This window comes from Clarias gariepinus, chromosome 23, assembly GCF_024256425.1.
Source record: "Clarias gariepinus isolate MV-2021 ecotype Netherlands chromosome 23, CGAR_prim_01v2, whole genome shotgun sequence".
In the NCBI taxonomy this organism is placed as follows: domain Eukaryota; kingdom Metazoa; phylum Chordata; class Actinopteri; order Siluriformes; family Clariidae; genus Clarias; species Clarias gariepinus.
In genome coordinates, this window is record NC_071122.1 from 21,923,737 (window position 1) to 21,940,336 (window position 16,600).

Below are 16,600 nucleotides of genomic sequence, written 5' to 3' on the forward strand. Positions count from 1 at the left end.
TTGCTGATTTTAGGGGTGAGCTTTGCTTTATGCAGGTGGCAGCTTCACACTAGGAGTCAATCCACATCCAGTTCATCCTACAGAGAGAGAGAGAGAGAGAGAGAGAGAGAGAGAGAGAGAGAGAGGGATTACTTAATAAAAGCAGACTGCATAGACACAGTTCCTAATTTAAAGGTAAATGGAAACTGATGGAGTGCAGTACAGCAAGAAAAGCTTGCAAGTAATAAAGATGTTGAGCTGAACTGTGACTATAGAAATACTCATGCAATGTTACGGTTCCTTTACTTCTTATTTTATTTCTTTGTATATAAATAACACTGCATAAGTATTTCTTTTCTCTTTTTTATAAATATATATATATATATATATATATATATATATATATATATATATATATATATATATATATATATATATATACAGTATACAATATAAAAGAAATGTTTTTTGTCTGTACATTGGTCAGAACTCACTCTTTCAATGAAATCGTTATGTTTTATACATTGGAAGACGCGAAATCAGTCTTTTTTGTCTTTGTATGTCTGCCTGTATGTACTGTACTGTATGTCCAGCATCAGTCTGAACTGGATAGACAAAATTTTATGAAACTTTGCCAGTCCTGCGTTTTCATTTGCCTGAACTTAAACCTGCACCTTAAATCAAAATGACTGAGAAGTGAAGTTATGAGCAGTTAGAAACCGCAAGTTTTAACAGCGTACTGCGCATACTGTACATCAAATTGTGGGCGTGTCTTAATGACCGCTGGACAGAATTATTATTTCTTTTATTATTATTTTGGATTTTTTCCCCCAATTTTCTTCCTAATTTAGTCGTGTCCAACCCCTCCCGTCACTAAAGGGCTCCCACATTAAGGCTACTACTACCACTCAATCAGGATAGAAGACTATCACGTGTTTCCTCGGAACCACGTGACGCCAGCCGAACACATCTTTTCGAACTGCACGCTCACGCACCGTTAGGGGCGGAGTAACACACTCGGAGGACAGCGCTATCCGCTCCTTCCGCTTGCGTGAGCTCACAGACGCCCCTGATTGGCTGTAGAGCCGTGATTAATGTGGGAGCACTAAGTACCGCTCATCTCTCCCCTCTAAGAGAGCTCGGCCAATCAGCTCTCTCTAGACCTCCGGCTGCGAGAGGTTACAGCATCACCCGGGAACCGAACTCGCGATCTCCAGATGATAGGGCGAGCACTTTACCACTGCACAATACTTTCCAAAGAACAAAAAAAGAAAACATGTTCTTATCATCATAATCATCTATATTTATAATATACGTCCTAAAGAAGTAAAAGAATCCCTGCTGGGATCGTCGGAGCTGCACCTCCTCCCGAACATCACCCGAGTCATTCTGTCCACATGGTGAGAAGCCAGGTCTTTACACCGACTGATTAGGACATACGCTGCCATAACAAACAAAGCTAAAGTTTTATGAAGACAATTTTGAGCCAGGAAAAGAAAAAATCTGAAGATTGTTTGGTCCTGTGAGAAAACAATGCTCAGTGGAGTCTAGTCAGAATGTGACAGCGCTGGATGATGCAATAGTGCAATGTTTAGGAATGTTTACTCAAAATGATTTGGCTGGAGGTTTTTTTCTTTTTAAACCACATATCTGTATGTGTGTGTGTGTGTGTGTGTGTGTGTGTGTGTGTAGCTCAAGGCATGACAGCAGCAGATGTGTGTATCGCTGTTCGTTGTTATCACTGGCAAACGCTCAGGTCAGTCAAGGCTTCTGTGAAAGTAAGTCTAACAATTCTCCAGTAATAAAATCCTAAACCAATTTACTGTGTATTATAACGTATGCATGTTGGTGGGATTTCATTCTTATCTGTTTAAAAAACAGCTTCGCTTTAGCTTTTAGAGGACTCTTCCATTCATCTTGGCAGGAATGTTCAAGCTCAACCAAGTTAGAGGGGAAGCCTCAGTTACCAACTGATTGCAGGTCTCTCCAGAGATGCTGTATTCCGTTCAGGTCCAGACTTCAGGACTTTCACATAGTTCTTCTGAAGCCCCTCCCTTGTGTTTTCTTGCTGTTATGGTCTTGTTGAACTGTAAACCGATCCTCAGCAATATTTTTCTGTATCTGTTTTTCCCCTTTATACTGACTCATCTCCCAGTCCCAGTTGCAGAAAACCATCCCCACAGCATGACGCCGACACCACACTGTTTGACTGTAGGAATGGTTTTAATAAGGTCATGTGCACTGAATGGTTTCTCAAATAGTTCAATCTTTGTGTCATCAGACCAGTTGATGTTGTTTCTCATGGTCTGAGGGTCCTTTAGTTGCTTTCTGGAAAACACCCAGCGGTCTGTGATGTGCCTTTTACTGCGGAATGGCTTTTGTCTGGCCGCTGTACAACTGGTGGAGTGCTGCAGTTCTGTAAGTCTCTCCCATCTCCACAAGGGAACTCGCGAACTCATTTATAGTGACCCCTGGGCTCTTGGTTAACTGTCTAACCAAGGTCCTTCGTCTCTGATTACTCGGTTTGGCTGAACAGACAGATTTCTGAAGATTGTTGATTGTTCCAAGTCCCATCAATTCGAGCATGATGGAGGCTACCGTGCTCTTGAGGACTTTCAAGACTGCAGGAATGTTCTTGTATCCTTCCCAAGATGTCTTGATATAATCCTGTCTCACAGGTCTACTGGTAATTCTCTAGACCTCATTGTTATGTTTTCACTCTGATGTACTCCATGTACGGTGACTACCTTTATATGGTATACAGACAGGTGCATGCCTTTCCTAATGATGTCCAATGAATTCAGTTAGGCACTGGTGGACTTCAGTGAAAGACCTCAAAGACCTCAAAAACCACTGATAGCAGCAGGATGCACCAGATCTCAGCCACAAGTGTCATAATAATGGATCTGAATACTTCTTAAGATGAGTGAAACATCAAAATGTGGAAAATATAAAAGGATTAAAAAATATTCCATCAGCACTGTGTGGGGTGTGTGTTATGAAGTTTAGAGAACAGGTCAATGGTTAACATGTATAGAAACCTTAGCATGTTTTCACTGGCTGCGTTAAAATGGATATTACATAATAATAATAGGAATAATTGCCAAATAGGAATAAAACTGCAGCATGTAAACACATTAATTAGAAGTTCAGTAGGTAAATTTCAGGTATGTAAACTCTTGATTTGGTTGTATTTCTCTTAATGGAATACATTTATTCTGTCTGCATGTTTGCTGCAAGTGCATGTAACATATTAGATGATGGTTTTGAAAAGGAAATTTCTCTCCCACCTGTCTTTACTTCAGACTTTTATCCACTGGGCCTCTGTCTGAGAAAGGGGCACTGATTGGCTCATATCTAACATGTAGTAAAGCCTTTAGCTAATCAAAGATGAGATTGAATTCTTGTAACCAAAAAAGATGGGAAACTACTTTGCACAATTTCAAACACTCTGATTTCCCCAGTCGGGATAACTGCTGGTTGGCCGAGACTCCATGAGCCGCATTGAGGAGCCTGCAGAAGTCCATTCTGCCACTCTACCCACCAGTCGAGTGCCCACATGCCAGCTGGGCATGGTCTCTAAACCTGCACATGCACATCCTCACTTTTTTCCTGCCCTCTTTTTCTCCCTCCCTCCTTAACTACAATGCCTTCCTTTCCCTTTTCTCATTTTGTCTAACGAAACTACCTTTCCCCTGGCAGCCCATTTGCCTTTGTCCACTTCTCTTTAAGGCTGTCAACTATAAATCATCCATAAGGCGCTGTAATGTGTTGTCCATACTGCATTCTAATTTATTTGAAATTCTCTTGGAACAGAAACACACACACACACATGCGTGCTAATTGCGGTAATGCTACAGATAAACAACGGCTTATGTTCAACTCTGAGAAACCACTTATTTGATGCAAACATTTGAACATTTGGGCTTTTTTTTTTTAGACACATAAACACATGCCAAGCTAAACCCAGGCTCAAGTCAGAATAAAACAAATCCCCAAACATTAGACGTAAACCCTCAGAGAAGATTTCTTGCTAATGCAGTGTTTTCGCAGATAGCCACACTCTCTCTCTCTCTCTCTCTCTATCTCCGTTATCACTCAGTACAACCAGCCCTTACAGAGCTCTCCATTGAACATGTGCTGCATTTCACATCGATGAAGGACGACTTTGCTTGAATCGCAATTAACGATTTGTAAATGAAGCCGCCTGCGATAAACAGGGAGTTTTAGGAGTTTATGCTTGAGAAGCTTATAGCGGAGTCAGTCTGGAATAAGAGCAACGAGATAAACAAATACATCGCTCCAGGACATGACAGCTCCTTTGCAGCTATCTGAGAGCTAGTGGTATCTTTAATGAATGATAGTCTTAGCGAGCCTCTCGATCACTTCAGGAGTCCAGTAAGGAGAACCACTGACCCCGAATCATCACATAAATCTACCTCAAAGAGAATGAGAGCAAGGACGGAGTTAGGCAGATGTACAGTACAAGGTGAAAAAGCGAAACATTCTTCAATCTATTGTGTTGCGCTTCGTCTTCTACATGCCTTAAATGATAATCTTAACATTAATACAATTAAAATGATCTACTGTAAGAGTTTACATCAAGTATTAAATAAATAACTGCACTTAGGGAAGCTGATATATGTTGTATAGCTGATAAATGTTTTCTAAATTTTTACATGGCGTGCATTTGTATTCAGCCCACCTGTACTCTGATACCCCTAACTAAAACCCAGTGGAACCAACTGCCTTCAGAAGTCACCTAATCATTAAATGCAGCTGTTCTTATACAGTAGGTCAGGACTAAAGTTGTGGAGATGTTTAAAGTAGGGTTAGGTTATTTAAAAAAATGTGTTTCAGAGCACTGTTCATGGTCATCATCAGAAAATGGACGGAGTATGGCACATCTGCAAACCTACCAAGACTTGGCAGTCCACCTAAACTGACAGCACTAATCAGAGAAACAGCCAAGAGGTTTATGGTAAAACTGGAGGAGCTGCAGAGATCCACAGCTCAGGTGGGAGAATCTGTCCACAGGACAACAATTAATCATGGCCTCCACAATCGTGCCTTTATGGAAGAGTGGCAAGAAGAAAGCCATTGTTGAAAGAAAGCCATAAGCAGTTCCGCTGACTTCTTATGGTTTTCTATCACATAAAATAAAATACATTTACATTTGTGGTTGTAACATGACAGAATGTGGAAAAGTTCAAGGGGAATAAATACTTTTACAAGGTACTGTATATTAGAAAGCAAGTGAACAGGCAGTCATCAAAGTTTCTTTATGGAAGGACAAAAAAATGGGCATGTGTAATCAGAGATTTTGACACGGGCAAAATTGTGTTGGCTAGACAACTAGATCAGAGCATCTCCAAAACTTGGGGTCACCTGAGGTTTTCTCAGTATGCAGTAGTCAGTACATACTGTACAATAAGCAAGCCATGGACACATTAATATCACCTAGAACCTGCGATCAATGGAGCCCAGAATGCTGAAAAGATTAATGCTGGCTCTGATAGAAACTTGTCAGAACTCTCAGTGCATCACTGCTTTGGTCAGGGTGTCCATGCTGATCCATGTCCCCCACAAGGCGCCTACAATGGATAAACAAAAACATTAGAACTGGACCATGGTGCCAAGGTAAGAAGGTGGCCTGCTCTTATTAATCATGTTTTATTTCACATCATGTGGATAGTCAGATGGGTGTGCGTTAGGTACCTGGGGAATAGATGGCACCAGGATGCACTATGGGAAGAAGGCAAGCTGGCAGACGCAGTGTGATGTTCTGGGCAATGTTCTGCTGTGAATCCTTGGGTCCTGCCATTCATGTGTATGTTACGTTGATACGTACCACCTGTCTTAACATTGCTGAAGTCATGGAACTGCTGTTCTCTTATAGCAGTGACAACGTTCGGCAAACATTGTTTAGGATTGGTTTGAGGAACATGACAAAGTCGAAGGTGTCGACCCGGCTTCCAAGTTCTACAGAACTTACAGATAAAAAAACTGAAATCTGATCCATGGAGGCATTACTTTAGAACTTACAGGACTTAGGATCTGCTACTGATGGCTTAGTGCCAAATATCCACACACACACACACACACACCTTCAGAGGTCTAGTGGAGTCCATGCCTGGACAAGTCTGAGTTATCTTATCTTCGATATTTAATGAACTTGCCAGTATTCAAGATATTTTCTACTTGTTGTAGTATCAAACTGTTACATGATGCAATGGGATGCAGAAGAAAAACAGAACAGCAAGATAAGAAGACTTGTGTAAACAGTGTCAATTAATATGGTGATCAAAATCATTCCTTAATAATGATGCATTTTGGTTCTTCTATAAAAAACAACTTTGACACAAGCACACTAGTGCACTCATCTACAGTAGTGTTCTAGCTGAGCAGGATGATCCTGAAGCAGTTTGTATGAATAATAAATTATTCTGCGCTTTATTATGTTTTCTCCTAGTGTGCCTGTAATGCGGCATTATAACAGCAGAGGGCTCTTCTCAACTGCTTTACCGCCCCCCACACCCCCCAACAAACACGCACCCACCCACACACACACACACACACACACACCCCTCAACCCTCCTCGCCCGGAGCAGACTGAATGATTTCTGTGGCTGCTGCAGCTGCTTTCTCAATCTTCTGATCAATAGATAAAAGAGATGCTATATTTATCAGCATGCTGCTTCTCAGAGACAAATATTTGACAGTCATTGATCATGCATGACCGGTTCTGACAATTTGGAAACATTAGTTGTTTGTATCCGAGTTTTGGTGGAGCATTCTGTAGTGTTGCAATGGTTTTAAAAGACCAGAGTGTGACAAGAAAAAGACAAAAACACAAGGTTGATGTGGCTGGGTTTGTTTATTTAAAAATAATTAGTTTCTTGTTTGAGCAGTAAAACTATATGGAATGAACATACCATTAGGTGGCAACTAAGATGCAGTGATGAGATGCTCATAACAGAGTTTTATCCAGGCAAACACCTTAACAAGTGTTTTTACTAAGAATAGACAGTTTACGCCCCATGTGACTTACAGACTCTTATGTCTGCTAGAGCTCAGTGGATTAGCATTAACACAGCCCAAGCATATCCTGCTGACCGATCATATTTGCTAATCTGTTCTGCAGCACACTTGTCTGCCTTCTTTGCTTACCCACTAGTAAGAGGCTACACAGGACAACAGGACAACACGGGACAACAGTTGCTAATCGTCAGACATGAATGGCACAGAGGGCCCAGATTTCTACATCCCAATGTCCAACGTGACTGGGGTTGTCAGGAGTCCTCACGAGTATCCTCAGTACTACCTGGCCGAGCCATGGGTGTTCTCATTCATCAGTGTCTACATGTTCTTCCTTATCCTTATCGGTATTCCCGTCAACTTCTTCACACTCTGCGTCACGGTCATGCACAAGAACCTGCGCACTCCAATCTACTACATCCTGGTAAACATGGCTGTGGCTGACCTTCTTGTCCTCCTGGTCAGCTTTCCTTTTACGACACATGCGGCCATGCATGGATACTTTGTCCGCGGACAGGTGGGATGCAATTTTGAAGCCTTCTTCGGAGTCCACGGTACCCACATTTCGTTATGGTCCTTGGTCGTCCTAGCTGTCGAGAGGTGCATGGTGTCCTGTCGACCAGGTATAGACATTCGCTTCCGCCGGAGGTTTGTGGTTAAGGCTATTGGCTTCACCTGGCTTATGGCTTTCAGCTGTTCTTTGCCTCCTCTGTTCGAGTGGTCACGTTACATCCCTGAGGGTTTGCAGTGCTCATGCGGTGTTGACTTCTACACCCTGAAGCCTGACCTCTTCAACGAGTCCTTCGTTAACTACATGTTCACTGTGCACCTTATCGTTCCGTTAATGGTCATCACTGTGTGCTTTTGCAGATTGCTGTGCATCGTTAATAACGATGCGATTGATAAGAATGAGCGAGATGCCAACCGCTGGACAGTTGTCATGACTTTGGGATTTTTCATCTTATGGCTGCCATACTCTAGCATCGGCTGGCAGGTCTTCAAAAACCAAGGGAGTGCTTTTAGTCCCTTGGCCTTGACACTGACCTCATTCCTTGCCAAGGGTTCGGTTCTGTACAGTCCTCTCATTTGCATTTGCATGGACAAGCAGCTCCGTCAGTGCATGGTCACCACACTGTGCCAAGGAAAGAATCCTTTCTCAGATGACGTCGGAGCCTCAAACACCAAGTCCACGTCTGCTTCGTCCAGCTCGGTGGTTCCTGCATAAGCCTAGTTCTCACAATCCCTAAGCGTTTCAAGTTTACACATCTGTGAATAGATATCAGCACAACTCTTTAAAATCTGATTTACTGTACCTCACTGATACAGTTGCCTAAAACTCCACTTGGAGATCTTTTGGAAACTTTTATGTTTCTTAATGTCTGTTATGCTAGGATCTCGTAGGAATAAACAGAAGAAGGAATAAATGTTCTTGACTGCGCTTTGAATGCAACTTTACTTCTATCGTTGCAGACAGGCTGTACGGATTGAACTTTTTCTTATAGAGAAAAAAAAAAGAGTAATAAATGTACTCACCTGTCATATAAAATAATACAGAAATTTAAGTGGATGTATGTAATGTGTCCTTGACATTTATGACATTAAAAAAAGTTGACTGGAGTATTAAGGGCTTGAACACTTATGTCTGTAATCTTTTCCCAAGGTCATGTTGCATAAGGAGATGATACTGATTAGGACTATCAGATCAGTCTGGATCTATCTGAGATAAATCGCTAAATTATAATCACCAGCACTGATATTGAAAAGATATCCAATAAACTTTTAGGCAAATTTTAACTGTTTTTTTTTTTTTTCATTTTAAATTTTATTATTTTAGTTTAGACTTGCATTGAAGATGTTTGTGCAAGTTATCAATTTTTCCCCAACTAGTTTATTGCTTATCATACCTTCGAGATATCATACTTTACAACTTTTTAATAATTAGAATGTACTGTAAACAGAGAGTCCTGGTTGTAAACGCCTGTCCAAAATAAATAAATAAAAACAAAATCCAATGCAAAAACTTTAGAGCCTTTAATATTCTATAGAGATTGAGTTCAGATTGACTCTATTCCAGAGCGAACATCTTTGGGATGTGTGTACTGTGCATGATGGGGATCATTTCATGTGTTGCCCTTCTTACCCCGACGCACCCGTGATTCATAGTGTCCACTCCACAAGCCTCTGGAGGCAGTCGTGTTATCAGGTGTTGCTTCAGTTGCTCAGGTCTAGGCTCAGCAACATTAGGTGGCAAGAAAATGAAGTCATCTGACAACCTGAATGTACTGAATTCCCCGTGCTGATACTCGGTTGGTACTGAGTTTTTCTTCCCTGGTGGCATATTGTGATCCTCAAACTGTGAGTGGTTCTGGAAGCATAAGGAATCATTTTCATACATCAGTCCTGAACTTAACCCCGCGGAAACACTCTGGGAAGTGCTGCAGAAGACTTTACAGCGCGGTTTGACTTTCCCCTGTCATCAGTAAAAGATCTCGGCCAAAAAAACAAAAACAAAATGCAACTCCGGAGGGAAATAAATGTTATGGTGTTGTAAAAGGTTGTAAAAACAATGACACTGCAAAACGCTAAAGGTGGCACAATGAAATATCAGAGTCTGGATCAGACTCATACCCTCATCAATAACTTTAGAGTCAATTAACTTATAAATTATGGAACAGCCGTAGACCCTGTTAGGAGTCAAAGGAGTCATTGTTAGACTTCTTATGTGAAGAAGGTTAATAGAACGCAGGGAAAATTCTTCACTGCAGCCCTTTTTATATTGGAAACTAAGAGTTCTAATATTTTATATCCCATTATACAACAAAGATGGCTTATTAGTTAGCACTGTCACCTTGCACCTCAAGGGTCCGGGTTCGATTCCTGCCTCTGTGTGCATGGAGTTTGCATGTTCTCCTTGTGCTTGGTGGGTTTCCTCCGGGTACTCCACTTTCCTCCCACAGTCCAAAGACAAGCAGATTAGGCTTATTGATGAATTGATGTTCCCAAATTGTCTGTAGTGTGTGAATGCATGTCTAAATGTGTGCCATGGATTGATACCCTGTCCAAAGGTCCAAGGTGCACCCAACCTCATGCCCAGAGTCTCCTGGGATAGGATCCAGGCCCCCTGCGACCCTGTACACAGGATAAAGCGGTACAGACAACAATTATACTACAGGGAGTGAAATTCTGCTAATTTGACAAGACAAGCAGTGTTCCAAGATGGACAAGTACACTACTGAACCATTTTACAGTTTGCATTGTTCTTCTTGTATGTGTTCACTATGTAAAATTCCAACTCTAACAATGGTTTGTTGCATTAAAAATATGAATACATTTGCTCTCGGCTGTCAGTTAATCTGTGCATTGCATAACATTACAGAACTCTATATAACTCTAAAACACACACACACACACACACACATATATATATATATATATATATATATAAAATATTAAATATAAATATTATATTTTATATATTTTGGAATATCAGCATGGATATGAATAACTATGGCATTTTATCTTCTGACCAATCACAGTCATGTTAAATTCTTGATTAATTAGTCAGAAGGTGTTTATTTTTATACTAATCTTCTCATTCTAATATGTTCTAGTTTCTATAGTAACAGCTCATTCACATGGACTCGTATAGGGGCGGTGCACAATAATCTCAAACTAAGAAATAAATTGACAAATGATTAAAAAAAAAAACCTTGTCAATTATATGGACTGTAGGTTTTTACTTACCATTATGGAAAGAGTCTCCAGTGTCTGCTTTTAGTAAATTTTTCCACCATTGGAGATTTTTTTATGATGTTGACAATGAGACGCTGCTGACAAGATACGTTTGACATGGGACAACTTACAGTAATTCCATATACACTCACTACCCACTTTATTAGGTACACCTAGCTAGTACTGCTTTTACAGCTACTTAAATTCATCATGTCACAGATTCAACATTTGCTGGAAACATTCCTTAGAAATTTTCATCCATATTGAAAAGTCATCATCAAACAGTTGCTGCAGGTTTGATCCATGATGTGAATTCCCTGTTCCACCACATTCCAAAGGTGTTCTATTGGATTAAGATCAGGGGCCTCATGTACAAAGACTTGCGTTGAATTCATACTAAAACATTGCATACGGACAAAGCTGTAAATGTGCGTACGCAGTAAAAAAAATCTGATGTATGAAACACTGCGTACGCGGAATCCCACGCATATTCTCTTTGTACATCCAAATTAATGTGAAATTGAGCGCACGTGCACGAGCGCAAAACCCCTCCCTGCCTCCTTCCCCGTATAAATATGTTAATGACTCCACTTTGGCAAAACCAAACGAAAAAGCAATGGCAAAAAACAAGCAAGAAGAGAAACTCCACAGAATGTGAATTGGAGGTGCTCCTATCGGAGGTAGACCAGAGAAAAACTGTTATTTGCAAGTTTGTCCTCCGGAATTAATAACAAAATAAATTAAAAAAAAAACTTAGCTGGAATAATATCTTTAAATACATCACTCACCAAGAAGCCACCCATCGCGCACCCTGCCACCTTGGAGCCTCATCCCAACCATGCTGTTTGTGAGGATGAATGAATCATGGGTTGACCCAGGCCACCTTGCCACAATATTTGTTAGGCGCATTTGAGCATCACATATTATTTGCACATTTATTAATTGGAAATATTTCCGATTCACGTATGCAAATTCGTCTTTAGATGGCGCCTTTATAGCAGTGTGCATGCAGTCGATCGCTCCGATTACATTAGGAAAACCGGCGATCGCTGCAAATTGTGCTTTAATGTTCGGCTGGTCAACTGGTATGGAAACCTTATATAGGCTACCTGCTAGACATGCGGATGATCCCATCCCATACAGCTGGCTCAAAGACGACTGGCTTAACCCCGAGCGGTCTGCCAGTTCCCTTTGGACAGAACCAGTTGCCAGGAAACCAAGCGTTGTCAGCACCTGTAAGGGAACGGGTAATGCGTGGCTCCTCGCTGTCTCTCTTTCCAAATTTGGACCCACCTCAGCACAGAGCTCCAAGAGAATAGCTCTTGGAAATCTGAAACGGCTAATAAGCCGGTCATCATCGTGGGCCAGAAAATCACTGTGATCCCTAAAACACGTCCCTTCGGATTTGGCCATTGACAATGTCCTCTAATAAAGCCAACACTGCCATTGCCATAGACTAAGGGTTGTATACATTTGCAAATGCTTTTATATGATCTAAATCAAATAATTGGTAGAAAAATATTGTGTTAATTAACCCATTTTATCAATTATAAATTCATAGCAATGTTTTTCACGTGTTGGTGCGACACTTTGTAGTGTGCAATTTAACATAATTGCCTCTAGGAGTCGCCAACGGAAATAAAACCAACGCACACAAGAAATACACGTACGCCGGACATGAAGTTGGCGTGGAAGAACGCACATTCTCACGTTAATTTCACTGTTAGTGAATCCGACCGTGAGCGTGAAAACTGGTGTAAGCAAAGTTTTTGTGCGTACGCAGCGTTGATACATGAGGCCCCTGGTGACTGTGGAGGCCATTTGAGTCCAGTGACCCAATTGTCATGTTTAAGAAACTAGTTGGAGATGAGTTTAGCTTTGTGACATGGCGCATTATTGTCTGGTCATAACCGTGGGAAGGACACGGTCCAAGTAACAATACTCAGGTAGGCTGCGACAATTAAACCCTGCTCAAATGGTACTAAAGTGTGACAAGAAAATCTCCCCCACACTATTACACCACCAACAGCAGCCTGAACCCTGGGTCCAACAACCATCATGCAACTTTCAAAATGACCCATTCTTTCCCATTCTGATATCTTGACCATGTCTACGTACATGCTCTGCAATGTGATCAAGCAGGTGTACCTAATGAAGTGGCCGGTGAGTGTATTGAGAGAAAAAGAGTGCCTTTTATTTACTGATAACAGGAAGTAATCTGGCTCGAGGACATGCGGTATCTCATGCTGTTAATCAACTTCTGCTTCATAGAGTTTGCATAACGCATGATATTTTTGATAAAACATGCATAAATACTGTAATCATAATCAGTGGCTAGGAATTTCATGCTTCTCTACTGTAAAGGTATCGACACCGCTGGGCATTTTATTGCTGTCGTTTTTTAAGTCTTAAAATAACTGTACATTTTCATAATAATGAAGAGACCCAAACTCAGTTCAAGGAAATTAAGAAAAAGGCTGCTGATATTTTTTACTTTTCTTTTTTGTTTTGTCATGGAAACAGCCAGATGATGTTAGGGTTGCCGTGGCAACCCCGATGCCTTCCTGTTTTTCTTCCACAGATTATTACTGTGCCAAAGACTCCATTAACTCCCGAAACAAGATTTACAAAATGATGACTTTTTTTTTTTTTTTTACAGAGCAATACAGCTTTAGCGTGTGTGTGTGTGTGTGTGTGTGTGTGTGTGTGATGCTTGCTACTGCTTTTGTTGTTCACTCAGCCAAAAAGTGAGTGAAACGTTAGCAAAATACACGGCTTCAACCAAAGCATTCAGAAGCGTAGTGTTTGCTGTGTCTTGTATTTCAAATAAAACCACACCAGCACTTAGATCGCAGGGGTTACACACTATACTCGGCTGTTTGGCCGGCGATGTGTTAAAATGCAATAAAAAAATTTAAAAATCTGCTCTTAGTCAGGACTGAAATGATTTCCATGTGACACATTTAGACTTCAGGGTCAAATTCAAGCCGGTTACATGAAGCAGGCGTGTGTTGGGGGGAAAACAAATCAGACATGGTGATGAGTTCAGTCTTAGCATGGGGTGTAAAGATTAAAGTCCTAAAGAATTTTTTTTAAAAAAAGGACGTTCTGGAGCTGATCAAATCACTATCCTGGAGTGAGGCTTTGTATGTATCTCACTCCTCTTCATGTATTTAAAGAAATTCTGTATTTTGTTTGAATATAATGAACATATAATGTATTATACACACAATCCTATTTTGTTTTTAATATTTCTATATAATTCCACTCAATTACAATATCACACTTATGGGTATGCAGATTAATGTACAGTACATAGCAAACGTCCGAGTGCTGTTACAGTCTATTATCATCACTCATAATGACGAATTGTCCAATCAGATTATTTGGTGGAAACTAAGTGTTGTGTAATAAGTAATAAATGTGTAATCTACTTCACATGAATCAGTCCATGCTGCTTAGGTTTCCTATTTTAAACATCAGAAATGAAACTAGTACTTGGGCTACTAGTTATTTAAAATTGATTTATTTAATTTAGCTACCTTGGTTTAAATAGTATTACAATAAAGAGTTGGTTTTGCTTCAGTTGTAAGTTAAGTACATGACACTGATCTCCTTTCAGCGTCAATTATCTCATCATTTACTAGATTGAGACAATAAAGATAAATTTATGCTCCATTGTGGCCTTTTTAGACTCTTTGTGTAATTTTTGAGTTGTTTTATACAAAAGTCACAAATTCCACAAAAAAAGTATAATAATAAAAAATAATTTGTACTTACAGTAGAATACACTTACTGTAGTAACAGCCCATCTAAAGCACACGGGGCAAACTGGGATTCTTCTTTTAAATAGCGGACATTTCTTTACTGTTTAAAGTGAACATGTCTGCGCAGACTTTAAAAATATAGAAATCAAAACACAGCTATCACACTGCTGGCATTTTGGATCCTTTTTTTATTTTTGTATATCTCAAAAATTCTGACTTCCTACATTGTGAGATTTTGAGACAAGACCATGGCTATGTATACACTCCGCCGAATATAACCGTGCCCTGTTTTTAAATAAAGTAACACGGAGAAGTACTTGATGCTCATCTCCTGTATGTAGTGTTAATACTTTTAGCAAGAAAATAAAGTCGCAAACATTGTCTGCAAAATAAGCAAAACTGAATTTCTCTTAATTGATTGATATTGTAATATACAGATAATGTACTGTATGTTTGGCCTTCAGGAAGCAGCTTTTTCATACCAGGAAACAAACTGCTGGATGGATTTACAAGCATTCTGGATAGTTCACTATAGTTCGGAATACTTCAAGGCAAAACATTTACTTGCCTAAAACCCCTGAATGTCAACGTGCAACTAAAAAAAAAAAAAAAAAAAAAGTTTTTAAATATGGCAAGGCCCAGATATCATGACTAATTAACTATTACAGTATTAGTTTATAAATATTTACATGTTTAAAATAGGGATGATGGAGCGTCTTCATTCCCCTTATTCAAAGAAGCACACTTATACGTAAAGGTTTTTGTTTTAGGCCTCATCTTCCACCGAGTATACACTGTCAGCCAAAACACAGTATTGGTGCTGGTTTTCTTTATTTTTATGTTATGCATGTAATACAGAACATGTGTGTGCCAAAGAAGCTACTACTGAAGTTTATGCAACATGGAAGTAAGCAATCTCGCTTCCCTAAAAAAAGTGTCTGACTTTTTTCCGTTTTGGAGAGATGATTTTATATGTGGCCCCAAAATGGCTGTTTTTCAGTGTTATCCTGACTCACTTCAAACAAGAATCATTTAAAAAGCAAATTATTCATATTTCTGTATTGTATTGGATTGAGTATTGATACTAAAATTGGTGAAGCTTCTAGAAGCATGTGACCTGTAAAAAAAAAAAGTTGTTACCTGAAAAGTTTTGTTTTTTGGTAAAAATAAAAAACAAATAAAAAATCTGTAGTGTCCGTAACCATGTCAGATTCATGTTGCGATATCCTAACAATTTAGCATTTTAGAATAATGCACTTTTTTAGGTTTATGTTTTTTCATGTGAAATCTAAATTGGCCGAGTTTCATCTGAATGACAGTTAAGATCTTTGAAAGATTTTAATTTAAAAAAAGTTACGGACACTATGGGCATAAAAGGGTGTGAAATTGTATTTAGCAAATGTGTTTTTTTTTATCTGATAAAAATAAATGTGTAGCACATTTACAAAAAACAAAGCATGGATCGGGAGATAAAAAGCATCAAGTATTATGCGAAATTGTCCTATATGATTCTATCTGAAAATTCACTTTTTCATCTTAATAAAGCACACATGAACTTTTTTCCATAATACCATACCATTTAAACTGAACCTCCAGTCTCGCACTTGCTCATATCATGCTTCATTAATCTTAAAGTTCACATCTTGTTTTGCTATTGCTAGTAATGTCGAGCTATCGTTTTTAATTGTCTAATGGATGAGCTGTGATCCACTACCAGAGTCCCTTTGTGCTGTCAGACCACAAAAACCTTCTGTATCTGTGCCTGACTAATTTTATCTAGCTCTGACAGAGAGAAGTGTTTTTGCAAGCCTAAAAGCCTTTCCTTTGCTCCCACATTTATAAAAGTCCACCGAAAGGCATTTTACGCGGCGTAGATCATCCACTTGAGTGGTTCCTGAGCTGGCGCGCGTCGCCCTGACAGTCCTGTAATGGTAATTCTCAGTCAGAGCCGAGCCAGGGTGTCTGGCCAAAATTGGCAGGAAATTTGCACATCATTTGTCGTACGCCAGCTCAGATGCGTCAAACGTAGGCACGGTGCTCCTTAGGCATGAAATGAATCACAGTGGAATCAAAGACGAGAGACA

At 39.8% G+C, this 16,600-nt stretch overlaps 1 protein-coding gene across 1 annotated transcript; it reads left to right on the top strand.

The window, feature by feature from the left end:
• The first annotated feature begins 7,176 nt into the window (after positions 1-7,176).
• rhol (rhodopsin, like) lies at positions 7,177-8,458 on the top strand. The gene has a single exon (XM_053483876.1). It carries the CDS (start codon positions 7,214-7,216, stop codon positions 8,240-8,242), a length of 1,029 nt encoding a protein of 342 aa, XP_053339851.1. The 5' UTR covers positions 7,177-7,213; the 3' UTR covers positions 8,243-8,458.
• Positions 8,459-16,600: the final 8,142 nt, after the last annotated feature.

Bases quoted from the DNA above. Each gene is read 5' to 3' on its own strand.
- rhol (XM_053483876.1), top strand. From the start codon at position 7,214: ATGAATGGCACAGAGGGCCCAGATTTCTACATCCCAATGTCCAACGTG.